The sequence below is a fragment of the Falco biarmicus genome, chromosome 1 (genome assembly GCF_023638135.1).
Source record: "Falco biarmicus isolate bFalBia1 chromosome 1, bFalBia1.pri, whole genome shotgun sequence".
Taxonomy (NCBI): domain Eukaryota; kingdom Metazoa; phylum Chordata; class Aves; order Falconiformes; family Falconidae; genus Falco; species Falco biarmicus.
In genome coordinates, this window is record NC_079288.1 from 285,960 (window position 1) to 298,676 (window position 12,717).

The window sequence follows — 12,717 nt, forward strand, 5'->3', positions numbered from 1 at the left end:
ATTACAATTAAATTAGTAACAACAACTAATTACTGTCATGTAGAGATCCACCCAAACAAGTATTTTTTCACTGCATTGCTCACCTGATCTTCGCAAAATGGTCAAGAAGTTCCCACAAGGTCTTTTGACAGAGAAAGGTGTCCTGTAAACGGGAACCATCATCTAATTGTAAGGCAATCCGAACCTATAGGAAATACACACTGATTTAGTCTGAGAATTACATGAAAACTCTTTTTTCTTCACAACTTCTTTTAATCTTTCAATGGTTTCTAGAACTTGCTATCCAAAAAAACATTACTTCCTTCTAAACACTTGCTGCAAATTATTACATTAGTCAAAAATGCAGAGGGGTATTCAAATTATTATTTTAGAAGTAAATATTTAGAATAGTTCTATTCTGCTGTGATTGTGAGTATTATATATGAGGATCTTTGTAGAGACTGTGTCAAAGGCCTTACTGAAGTCCAGGTAGACAATATCCACTGCTCTCTGCTTACCTACCAGGACAGTCATTTTATCATAGAAGCTTATCAATTTCGTCAAGCACAATCTCCCCCTTGATGAATCCATGTTGGCTACTTCTGACAATTTTCCTGTTGTTCATGTGCCTGGAAACGGTTCCCAGGATTAGCTGTTCCATTACCTTCCCAGGCATTGAGGTGAGACTGACCCACCTGCAGTTCCCAGTGTCGTCCTCCTTGAAGACAGGAGTGACATTTGCTTTCCTCCTGTCTTCAGGCATTTCTCCCATTTGCCATGATTGATCAACAACTATCAAGAGTAGCCTTGCAGTGACATCTGCCAGCTCCCTCATCACTCGTGGGTGCATCCATGAGGGCCCATGGACTTACATATGTCCAGTTTGCTCACATACTCCCTGACATGATCCTCTTCCACCAAGGGTACATCTTCCTTGCTTTAGCCTTTCTCTCTGGGACCTGGGATTCCCAAAAGCCAGTTTTGCTAGTAAAGACTGAGGTAAAGGTGGCATTCAGCCTTTTCCATGTCCTGTGTAACCAAGTCCCCTGCCTTGTTGAGCAACAGGTTCACATTTTCCCTAGTCTTCCTTTTGCTGCCTAGACCTTCTTGTTGTCTTTGATGTCCCTGGCCGGATTCAATTCCAGTTGGGCTTAAGCTTTCCTCACTTCATCCTTGGATGTTTGAACAGGGTTTCTCTAATCCTCCCAGGTTACCATCCTTGCTTTTACCCTCTGTATGCTTCCTTTTTGTGTCCAAGTTTGGCCAGGAGTTCCTTGTTCATCCATGCAGGCATTCTGGCATTTCTGCCTGACTTCCCCTTCACAGGAATGGACCGCTCCTGAGTGTGCAGGAGGTGATCCTTGAATATTAACCAGCTTTCTTGAGCCCTGCTTCCCTGCCATATCCTGAACTGAAACATACTCAGAAAAAAGCCAGAAAAAAGCTAATGTCCCAAATAACATGTTATCACAAGCAATCAAGATGTTCCGTTTCACACTAGCTGAAACTTTACAGTAAGGGTCTTTGCTGCTATATAAAATGAATTCAAATTACCCAGACAGGATTGATGCAGCTGCATAAACTAAAACACCAACACAGAGCTCTGTCTACGTAAGCATCAATTTGCAGAACTTCCCTGGGGCAGAACAAACAGCATACTTGCACATCAACACAGAGAAACAACAAACACAATCCAAATCTATCTGTGAGTTACTAAAGACCTAACCAACTGTCATCAGTCCAAAGAGACTACATGTGTAACTTGCAACTCTCTAATCCTTCCTAACCACCAAATTCTGACATACAATTTAAGAGAGAATTAATCAAAAATCTCAAAAATAATTCCAGATGTTCTGTTATCAAGTTCTTAAACACCTGCAGAAAAGGGCAAAGGACAGCTAGCTGACTATTCTAATAGTCCTTTTCCAACTTGGAATACAAATGTTCACATTCATTAGCAGGTGCTCATGTAGATCCTACATGTTCTTCAGACAACTGCTCCCCCCCTCCCTCCCCCCCCCCCCCAAAAAAAAAAAAATTAAATCCAAGGCATTTCTAAAATGAACATATGCTGAAGATGGTCCTGAAGAACTTCAAAATCCTGATGGTCCCAAGGGAAAAAATCTAGTAGCTGCCCAAGAGATGGAGAATGGCAGAGCACTTCAGGTGTTATCTTTATCTTTTAGAGAATATGCAACCTTCTTTTTCAGTGTCTAACTCTTAAGTTTTCCCAATTAGCTTACCCATACAAAGAAAAGCTGAAAAAAAAAAATCTCCATTAGATAGCATCTAGTATCTCTAGTCAACCGTGGTTTTCTGAAGCGCACAGAAATTGGCCTTAATCAAAAAGTCTGAGAAGGACATAAAGCTAGGACATCAACATGAAGCTTGCTTTAACTCTGGATTTTTATGCATCCCTCCCAACAATCTCAGTGTATCCTTGATGCACATGTGAGCATGGTAGCAGGGAGAGAGAAAGAGAGAGAGAGAGATGGGGAAAAAAAAGACACTACAATGAACTGCGATTTCCTTGGAGGAAGTGTTTGTCATCTGTCTCCACTCCGACGAGTCCTTGCAGGACTGCAAACTGTGATCTGCTGGAGACAAGAAATTTTCTACACAGAGGAAACAGTGGCATCATCAACAACTAGCCAACAGAACCAAGTCATTTCATCACACCGCTAACACAGCGTCCTGGTTTCTCCCACACTGGAGACAAGCCTTAGATTATTCTCAGCTACAGCGGAGTGATGACAGCTGACATCACCATTCTATAAGAATCCAGCCCAGAAATTCAGACTACCAGTTGCATCAGTTTTTGGGCAACAGTTCAAAGCTAAGCATGTCACGAAAGTCCTATTCAGTCAATTAGAAAAGTCTTTGTAAAACTCCCAGGCTCTCTATAAAATAATAGAGACACCAGTGCCAATTATCTTCTAAGTTTACAAACATATAAACCATAGGCTAACAACTTTAACACTAGAACTGTATTGATGGTACCCCTAGATCACCTGACATCACAAGGGGAATTTATTAAATATTTCACTGAAGACCTGTCTTACAGGAATCAATGACTTTTACATGTGAAAGCAAACCCAAAAGCATTCTATTTTTGAAGTATCAGATTCACTGAACAAACTTGTGATTTATTGAAACCCATGTTCTGTCTCTAGGGGTAGCTGCTGCCAACACACCCCAGGAAAGCACACCTACTTCCACGCATGTTATCTCAACAAAAGAGACAATTACAAAAGGCACAGAACCAAATTCATCCCAACATTACTGCAGCCAGCCTGTATGATTTAAATCTGCAACTGCTACTATATTAGAGCTTAATGCTAGCATCAGTTCTAGTCACAGTTACCCAGCTACTTTAAACTTCCTACAGTATTTGACACTAGTTCGCTGTGGCAGGGAATTCTTTTGGTCAGTTGTTGTGTACAAAGTATTTTCTTATACTGCCTATAAAATTCTTCCAAGTGAAATCTCTGCTCTCAGTTTATGGGACAGAAACTCCATTTAGCCTGCACTTTTCACAAGCATATTTGCTTTATCTTCTCAACTCTGTAAAATAGCAATGAGCACTCCAAAGGAAGCCTCACTTCTGTAGATTCTTCTGTTGAAATACAACTAAAATGGTAACAACTTAAAAAAACTAATGAAAGTTTCTTTTGTGATCTAAAGTAGTGATTCCATGTTATAACCCCTCCCCTACAGTGCAAGGTCCTTCTCACCCTTTCTGGTATGCCACATACTACCTTTGTGGAGAAAAAAATAAAACATCATCACTGGTTTCCTTCAGTACAATACCTCCCAAACTGGATGCAAATGTCAGATACCATTCTAATAGAAACGCTTCCCTTTGGAAGACAAACTCCATGCCATTACAACTTCTTTTAACTGAACATTTTAAGCAGGTGCTACCAGCTTGTGGTATTTTTTTAACTAAATACACTATTTGGAGCACAAACTTCTTTCTACCACAAAGTCAGAAAAAAATCATTAGTGCCAAAACAAAGCACATGGAGGTTTTACAGGGAAAAACATGGACATCAGTGACTCCCAAAACTATGTTGCACATCCACAGTGAACTAGAGCAGAGATTCCAAAACCTTCTCACGCTACAAAGTTTACTTTTCAATGTATAGACAAAGTTTCATTACCAGGCTACTTAAATAAGATCATACCTCATTTTTACCACATTAAATGTTCACGCTCATTAACAGCTATGCACCATTTTTTAAATTATGCTTCCAGCTCTTATAATGACATGCATAAAAGATTTTTAAATCTCCTAAATGTGACAATAATTTCTACAGAACACTGCATCTGTAAGCCCTTTACAAATTATACTACATAGGGACATGCAGCAACTGCTGAACACAGCACATGTCACAGAAAATTCTGAAGCTGGGCAAACAGCTTTGCTGTGAGCAGCAATGCTGGGAAAAAAGCAAAAGAGAATCCTCTTAAGAATTTGAGATTTAGTCAAAATCCAGAGGCAGAAAACAGCAACTGAAATCAAAATTACAAAAGGGAACTGAGTTAGTAGCTCAACTGCTGAGCAGTCATCAGTGATATCTAACTTCTTATATGCTCATGACTACTTCTTTTTCAGAAAGATCTGCCCATTCTCCAGCACGCAGCTGGAACTCCACCATGGCACAGGCTGTAGGCAAAGACTTCGAGCTACCACGTTACCACGTACCATGAACACCTCAACCAATCTTTGGGTGGTTTTCTGCTCAAACATTGGCCAAGCCTAACCATGCTCTTGCTCATTAGATCTGACAAGATTGTATCCAGCACAACCAATACCTGAACAAATCAGGTCACACTGCGAAATGAACATACCGTGTTTCCAGTTCCCACTCTGTTACAGACTGGCACCATCTCCAGCTTGGCATTGTTGGGCAGTCTGGCAAATCTCCACTGTAAAGAGAGATCCAACACACTCCTCTGAAACCTGAAGAAGAACGGAGCCCATGAGGACACCGGGAACCATCCCATGCCATTCCCAGATACTTCAGGGACTGGCAACAACACAAAGTCCAGGTATTGAACAAAAGAATTCCCCACAGGCTGACTAGAGGCCACAGGGCTCTGATTCAACAACGCACAACTGGTAACGTAGAAAACAGTCACTGATAAAAATTGTGCCACATATCAAAAAAACCTGCAGTTCGTAGAGGTCACAGGTAGATACTAAAATATACGTTCCCCCTCAGGCCTTAGGAGGTAAACAGCGACCGAACGCATACCCAGACCTGGTGTTCACCACTAAATCAGAAGGTACTTTTCTTTACTGCCACTCAAACACCATCTTGACCACAACGCCGTAGCAGCCCCCGGCCCGAAGCGCAGCCCCGCAGGAGCGCATGTGGGGACGGGCACCGGCCGCGGGAGCCGCTCGGGGCCGCGGCGCCTGTCCCAAGGCGAGCGGGCCGGGTCACGGGGCACTGGGAGACTCGTTTGCACAGAACACCTTTGCGGGGAGCCACCTGCGCCGAGCGCGGCCGCGGGCCCTCGCCCCCGGCAGGGCCACCAGGAACCTCCCCGCGCGGCGGGCGGCCCGGCCACGGCTGAACCGCGGAGCTGCCCTGGGCGGCGCGCCGGGACCGCGGGCAGGCCGCGGGCAGCAGGCGCGCACGGCCCCGAGGAGACGTCGCGGCCGGGCCTGGCGGGTCCTCTGCCACCGGCGGCGCGGCCTGCGGGAGGGCCCGGGGCCGGTGGGGCAGAGAAGGCCCCGCGGTGAGACTCACTTCAGGCCGTACTCGCCGGGGCTGCCGCCCTGCTTCCTGCAGACCTCCTCGAGGATCTGCGGAAAGAACAGAGGCGTTATGGGCCGGCCCGCGGCCCTGCTGCCGCGCCGCCGGCCGCGGCCGCCCCCGCCCCGGACCCACCTGGAGCAGCACCGTGCCGGGCCCCACCCGCACCGTGACCCAGCGCCCGCTGGGAGCCAGCACCGACACCACAGCACCCCCCCCACCCGCCGCCGCCGCCACCACCGCCGCCATCTTCCCGCCCGCCGCCGCCGCGCCGGCCCCCGCGCGGCCGGGGCGGAGCTAGGCCCCGGGCCGCCCCCGCCCGCAGGCCGCGCCCCGCCCCGCCCCCACCCACCCCCCGCCACAGGGCGCACCGGAGCGGCGCGGCGGGCGGCTGCGGAGGTGGAGCGGCGCCGGCCAGTCCCGGCCTGCCGGGGCTGCGGCGGGATCTGCATGCCCGCGGCAGCCCGGCCTGCGCGTTTCGGCGGGCGCGAACGGGCCGTGTAGCAGCACCGGCGCTTGCGGGAGCGGGGCGCCGGGCGGGCGAGGCAGCGTACGGCTGAGGGCGGCCGCCGCGTCCCCGGCTGCGGGAGCGGGGCGGGGCCGGGGCCGCTCCCAGCCCCGTGGGGAGAGCGGCCGGCGGCCCCGGCCGTGCGCGGCGCGCTGCGGCCCCTCGGTGGTGCGGGGCTGTGCACACCCGCCCGGCCACGGAGGAGATAAAATGCGTTTCTCCGTCGTACATGGACTTTGTCTGGCAACGCACGGAGCCATCCCCCGGTGTGAGCCCGCCGATCCCGCGAAGGCAGCAGGGCCCCGGTGCCCCAGTACCCCAGTACACAGCGGGGCCTCGGTACACAGCGGGGCCCAGCGCACAGCAAGGGCCTGGTACACAGCGAGGCCCCAGTACCCTGGTATACAGCAAGGCCTGGTGCACAGCAAGGCCCTAGTACCCCAGTACACAGCAGGCCATGTAGGCACCCACCTGTGGGGCTGAGCACTCAACGTGATAGATTATGGCAAGAAGTCTCTTCTGCGGATTTAAGCTCTTGCGTCTTTACCAGGTAGTGATGTCATTGAATAATAACTCTGAAAATATCTACAGGAAAGGTACTCCCCAGAAAAACAAAAGCTATTGCAACAACCATGTCTCAGAGGGAAGAGGGGAGTATCTGACTACGTTTCTGCTGTCAGATGAGTGTCTAGACAGTGTCACAATCAGGACACCACTGGTAAAGTAAATTATAGCATCCTTCAAAAGCTGTTTCTTCTGGCCAAAAAAAAAAAAGAAAGGAATAATGTTGATTTGGGCGTGTTGTGATTAGTGTTGCAATCTGGGCCATTCGGATGAGGCTAGGCAACGGGGGAACCAAGATTATGTTAAATTTTACCTCACAAAATGTCTCAGAGACTTTATTACATTATGAGCTTCCCCTTCACTCTCAGCACCGCCTTTCCAGTGTTGAGGGCGCTCTCAGAGATTCAGCTACAGTCTGTTTTGTGTGCTATCATTAAAAAACTTTTAGTTTGGGTAACCACTGGAATTTATTTAGCCTAAGCTGTTACCACATGCCAAATACTTTCTCTACTTCTATATTTATCATATATGTTAAGTCCCCACCGCCACCCCCAGCACCCACAAAAATGTCTGCTTTGCTTGGCTTATAAAGGAAAAAGACCCTTTTAAGGAAAGACATTTCTGTAAAAGATAACACTTGCTCATTTTTACAATATGAGCAGTGAGAGGGAAGGGAGGAAAAAAAGAGAGGATGGGAATTTTAATGATGGAGAGACATCCCCTTGCTCATGCATGTGGATTCCTAAGCCCACCCAACACTGTAACCGCTCAATAAGATGTAGCAATAGTAATAAAGGATGTCCTGGTAGATAATGCATTGTTTAAAAATATCACTTTAAGATGCCTTTACATTTGTCCTTTCCATTCCACTGGGAAGTATCATTGTCATATCAGTTATGCAGCTACAGCGTTCACAATGTTGGCATCCCAGTCCCTATCTGTAATTCCTAAACACATTCAAATGGTTTAAGTCAATGTGTTTTATTTTTGGAGCTGGGATGAACAAGGGGTACATATGGCCAATTACCACAGAACAGCTGATTGGTAACTTGTCAGTCCACGTCAGCTCAATGACTTTCAATCATATGTCAATACCCTGTAAGTTGTCTGTGTGCTCTTTTTTTGTTCTATTTTAGCTAATCAGCTATGGAACTTTCTGAATATAAACATGATAGTTACATATACAGAGGTATTACCACCATCCTTGTGTTGCTTTTCAGTTCTCAGCTTATGTAGTGAACTTTGTTCATACTCTGACATTCAGCATTGCACAAGGAGGTTATGAATTACTGTCCTCTCGAGGATGCTCTTTACTAGGAGAGAGGCCCACATCTTAGGACAGCTTTTTAATAAAAACGGCTGCACTGGCTCACACTTAGGTAATCAGAACACTACCTCTGATGGCAACTGGGAACAGCAGTAGAGCAGGAGACTGTGATTATATTTTTGCCGGTATTGACTTCCAGTTTTCAGCAATCTTCATCTAGACTTGACAAGTCAGAGGTGGTGTTTTTACATCTAATCGTATCTGCTGGATCTTTCTTACATGTTTTGAGCCTATCTGAGCTTTTGACATCTGCAGGATCATGGGGCAATGGATGCCACAGTTAAATTGTGTTGTATGATAAAAGTACTTAATTTTGTTTGGTTTAGAACTTCTTCCTTGGTGTTCTCCAGCTCTTATTAAGAAACAATCACTAATTAGTCTCTGTTACCATCTCTGTAATATTCACAAGTCTAGAAACATACCTCTTACAATTCCCTATCTTTTTAATCGTCTTTTGCTGTCAAATATGTGAAGAGGCATGAGGACTCAAGGGCAAGATTGTTCCAAAAGTTGACACACTTGCCTACAAAAGGGTGCAACAAGTATCTATGGTGTGCAAGTTCTTATTGGTCTTTAAAACAGGGTAGAGATCCAAAGCTCTGCAAGTATCTCACACAGAATTAAGATATCCTGTCCTTCCACTCATTAATATGTATGAAGAAGAAGAAACAGTTACAATGGCCACCTTAATGCCAGTGATTATTCAGCTGCTGAGCTGGTGAAGCAGCCATTCAGTTTCAAAAGATAGATTTTGGGTTTCATGGAGCCCAAAAAATGGGTCTTGTTTCTGGATGGGTGGTAGCTCCTATTTGATGTCTGAAGCAGGCAGCTGTTTCCTATTTTGCATATGGAAGTGACACATCCCTTAAAGAAATACTGCTCCTGTTAAAAAGACACTGATGTAATTCAAGCTGAACATTTCCAAGTTGCAGGATTAGAGAGATGAATCTAGTTTTTAATGGTATGTCATAATCAGAAAGTTGCATGGAGGTTAAGGGTCACATTTCATAGCCAGAGCCACTTCTAATCTCAAATATTTATCTGAAATTAGAAGCACCAGGAGAGAAAGAAGGGGGAGGTAGCTACAACCTGGAGTTCATTAAAGTGCTACAAAGAAAGAGGAACTTATTAGGGAATAGCTGAAAATACCCATAACAATTTGATTTCTGACACTGTCAGGACCAAGAGGATGCCTACAAATCTGCCAGATAAGCCTCAGCAAAACAACACCCACCATACTAAAACTTTTCAAAAATTGCATTTTATTAGTGATTACAGTGAACAAACTGTAGAATGACCTTTCCCTAAAATCACCTTTAGGCAGCTAGTGCTTTGCCTTAGATACATATCCCTGGCATTACACACATTCGCATTCTGTAACACACGCACACAGAGAATAATGCATAAATTTGCTTCTCGATAAACCATGAAACCCCACACACACACCCTTTTAATTTTCTTTCAAATGGATAGGAAATTAACTGTGAACATCTAGAAATATGTTATAACGAGTTCCAAAATATCATACAGAGCAATAGTTGCTTATCACAGTAACGACAATTCTGAACAGTATTTCCTCCCACCTGTACCAGCGGTGCATGCTACTGATCATGCCTAGTCCTGGGGACGTTCAAGAGGGTGGTTCCTACCAGAGCATCACCCAGCACACGTTAGGTTGGTACAAAGGATACAGACAAGCTCTGTCGCCCTACCAGAGTTCCTATACCTCCACACACCAGTGAAGCTGGAAGAGATGGCGGTAGGCCGACTGTGCAAAAGCAGGATTGTATCTGTTGGTGAGTGCTCTTCTGTGAGGTAACTCACACCACATGCACACACACCCATTTGATCAACACAAGACCCCAGAAGCAAGCCAGGGAACTTCAGCTCAGCCAGGGCTGCAGAGCTGCTTAAATCAGGCATGAGAGGTAGCTACAAAGGGAAGACATACCTGTGGCACAAGCCCTTGCACAGAACTCTGGGTGTAATCCTCTCGTTTTCTGAGAGGGAAACATCAAAAGGGAAAGTCCTGGAGCCACCTTGGTCCTGGCAGAGCACTAGGGAATTCCAGAACCATCTCATTTACTATTGTATGGCATAGTCCAATGTACTTCAACATACAGAACCACATTAGGACATACTGGAACGTATTATGTGGGATATTTCATTTTAAAAGGTATTAAATTACAACTCCTCCTTTAACATCTCCTTTAACATCATCCCCAGTCCTTAAAAAAGCCTCCTACGTGTCTTACTCCTACCAATAAAAATGTCCAATCTTCAGTGCCTGGCCTGAAGTCCAGAAAGAATTTGGAGTCCAATTCTTTCTCAGCTTTCTCTGAGCTTCCTTCCACACTGAGCCCAAACCAATGCAATCCGGTGGCTCTTAGCGAAACAGGAAAACTTAGTGAACTTCTCAGGCTGAAGGACAGTATTACAAAATTCTTTAAAATCTGCATGCACTTGGATGTTCTCTCGAGTTCAGTATGACAAAAAGTTGAACTGTACCAGATTTAAATGTCTAAAAGTAAAAAAGCAGTCTGTCATGCTGTAACTCACACAGCCTTACTGCTTAACAGCCCCCTTACCCCTTTGTGACAGGTAACGCAAACATTTTGCTGGGCTTTGGAAGGATGACAAGTAGGAGTGCTCTGAAAGGAACCCTTCTCAATTACCTGAACCAGGAGAAGTAAGAAAGCTGAAGGGGGCTCAGTAAAGCCAAGACAGGCAGAAATTTAAATTTCTTTGCTTCACCTCTTTCGACAAAGGCCCAAAGATCTGCAACTTTAACATGCCACATTCGGTCACCCCTTAGTGCATCACCTGGTAGTACCAGCTGGTACAAGGTGTTACAGAGTCCAGTGACCGCAGACCTCCCCAAAGGGAAGGGGCGCAGCAGCCAGGAGGAGCACACGCCTGTCAGCGAGGAACAGCAGCCTTCTGGCTGAGGTAGGGTGGGGTTCAGCAATCTTACCTGTCCTGTTTTCTTGCTGTAGCCAGAGTTGTTTATGCCGACTGTTCCAGGGATCCTAGAGCACTCCTGCGGACTTACTGATTCACCCATTCAGACTTTGCGCAAACTACTTGGTTTCCAGCTGCACCTCTGCTCCAGCAGCCGGGCACACTCTCTGACTTGCTGTAACCAGCCCTAGTGATCAAGCGCTCATACCTGTCCCCATCAGCGAGGAAGGGATGTTTAGGCCAGTGCAGAAAGAGATACGACAGTGCAAAATTGTGCCAGGACCAAAAACACATCAGGGGGTGAATGTAGTGTGTGTGTGGAGGAGCATGTTCAGTTTAGTGGCTTTTCCCAGCTTAAAGATACTATTGGTATTATCAGCACTTACATAAAACATTTGGAAGTAAAAATCTGAGGACAGAGCTAAGATCAAGACTACACAAGAGTAGCTGAAAGATTGGAAAAAAAACCCAAACCAACATGGCAAGCAAATGGCAAAACCACAAGCTGTGTACATAGGAAATTCAGAGCTGAGGATACACTTAAAAAGGTACATGCTATGGTCAAAACGTAGTTGCAGCAGCTGTGCAGCCTTAACTCTTGCTCTACAAAAAACGTTCTCCATTTACTATTTTAACATCATACTGTTTTCACCTTTTCTGTTCACAGATCAGTTACATTCCCCAGTAAAGATCGACCGTTTCCTTCTCTGGAGGGCTGTCGAGGGGCGTGAGCCGTCTATTTTGGTATCTAAAGGAAGACGGAATTATTCAAAACGTGGCGTTTTCTCTGGTTTTCCTTGTTTTTTAACACCGAGGTCTGCGGTAAGGAAGCATTTCTGTGACATTCCTCGCTCTCGCAGACGATGGGCACTGTGGCAGCAGGGACTTCACACCGCTTTCCCCGGCGTTCTTCCCGCCGGCAGCGGGCACGTCCCACCGCAGGGGACTCGGTGGGGGCTGCCGGGCGTCAGCCTCGCGGGCTGCGGCGCACCCCGAGGCGCGGAGTCTGCGACCCCGGGGGGCTGCGGGCGGGGCGAGGGGCCGCCGCTCCTGGCAGGAACGGAGCCCGGGGCGCACCCGCCGTCCCCCGCTGCCGGTGTTGCCTCCACGGGCAGACGGGGGCCACCGCGTCCCCCCGCCCGCCCCGCTCACCCTCGGGCGCTTGGCGGGCCGGCGCCGGTGCCGTGGCCCAAGCGACTGCCTGCCGCCTTTCCACGGCTCCCGCGGGCCGGGGCCCGGCACGGCGGGGCAGTCCTCCCGCCCCGCCCCGAGGGGCTCCTCCGTCACTCCCGGGCCGGTCCCGCGATCCCGGCCCCGCTCGGTGCGGCCCGAGGGAGGGGGGGGGGCGCAGGCGCACCGAGCGGGACCGGGGTCGCGGGACCGAGTGCTGCCCTGGGGTGGCACGGCCCGCGAGTGGGGCGGGCGGCACCGCCCACGTGGAGCCGGGGAGGAGCCGCCGTCGGGGACGGGGCAGGGGGGAGGATGGGGGGGACAGGGACTGGGGGCGCCGGCGCGCGGGGGGGGCGCCGGCGCGCGAGGGGTGGCGATGGCGCGCGGGGGGGAGGCGGCGGCGCGGGGGCTGCCACGTGCGAGTCGTCGCGCCCGCGCGG

At 48.1% G+C, this 12,717-nt stretch overlaps 1 protein-coding gene across 2 annotated transcripts in view; it reads right to left on the reverse strand.

The window, feature by feature from the left end:
* Positions 1 to 6,024, reverse strand: part of ASPSCR1 (ASPSCR1 tether for SLC2A4, UBX domain containing) — a 48,820-nt gene extending 42,796 nt beyond the window's left edge. For both annotated transcript variants that reach the window (XR_008820508.1, XM_056329996.1), the window contains exons 1-4: positions 5,883 to 6,024; positions 5,742 to 5,797; positions 4,834 to 4,945; positions 84 to 184 (exon numbers count right to left, since the gene is read on the reverse strand). Coding sequence is in view for 1 of the 2 variants with exons in the window: in XM_056329996.1 (XP_056185971.1) it covers positions 84 to 184; positions 4,834 to 4,945; positions 5,742 to 5,797; positions 5,883 to 5,996 (383 nt within the window). In the remaining variant the exon portion in view is untranslated. The remainder of the gene's footprint in view (positions 1 to 83; positions 185 to 4,833; positions 4,946 to 5,741; positions 5,798 to 5,882) is intronic.
* Positions 6,025 to 12,717: the final 6,693 nt, after the last annotated feature.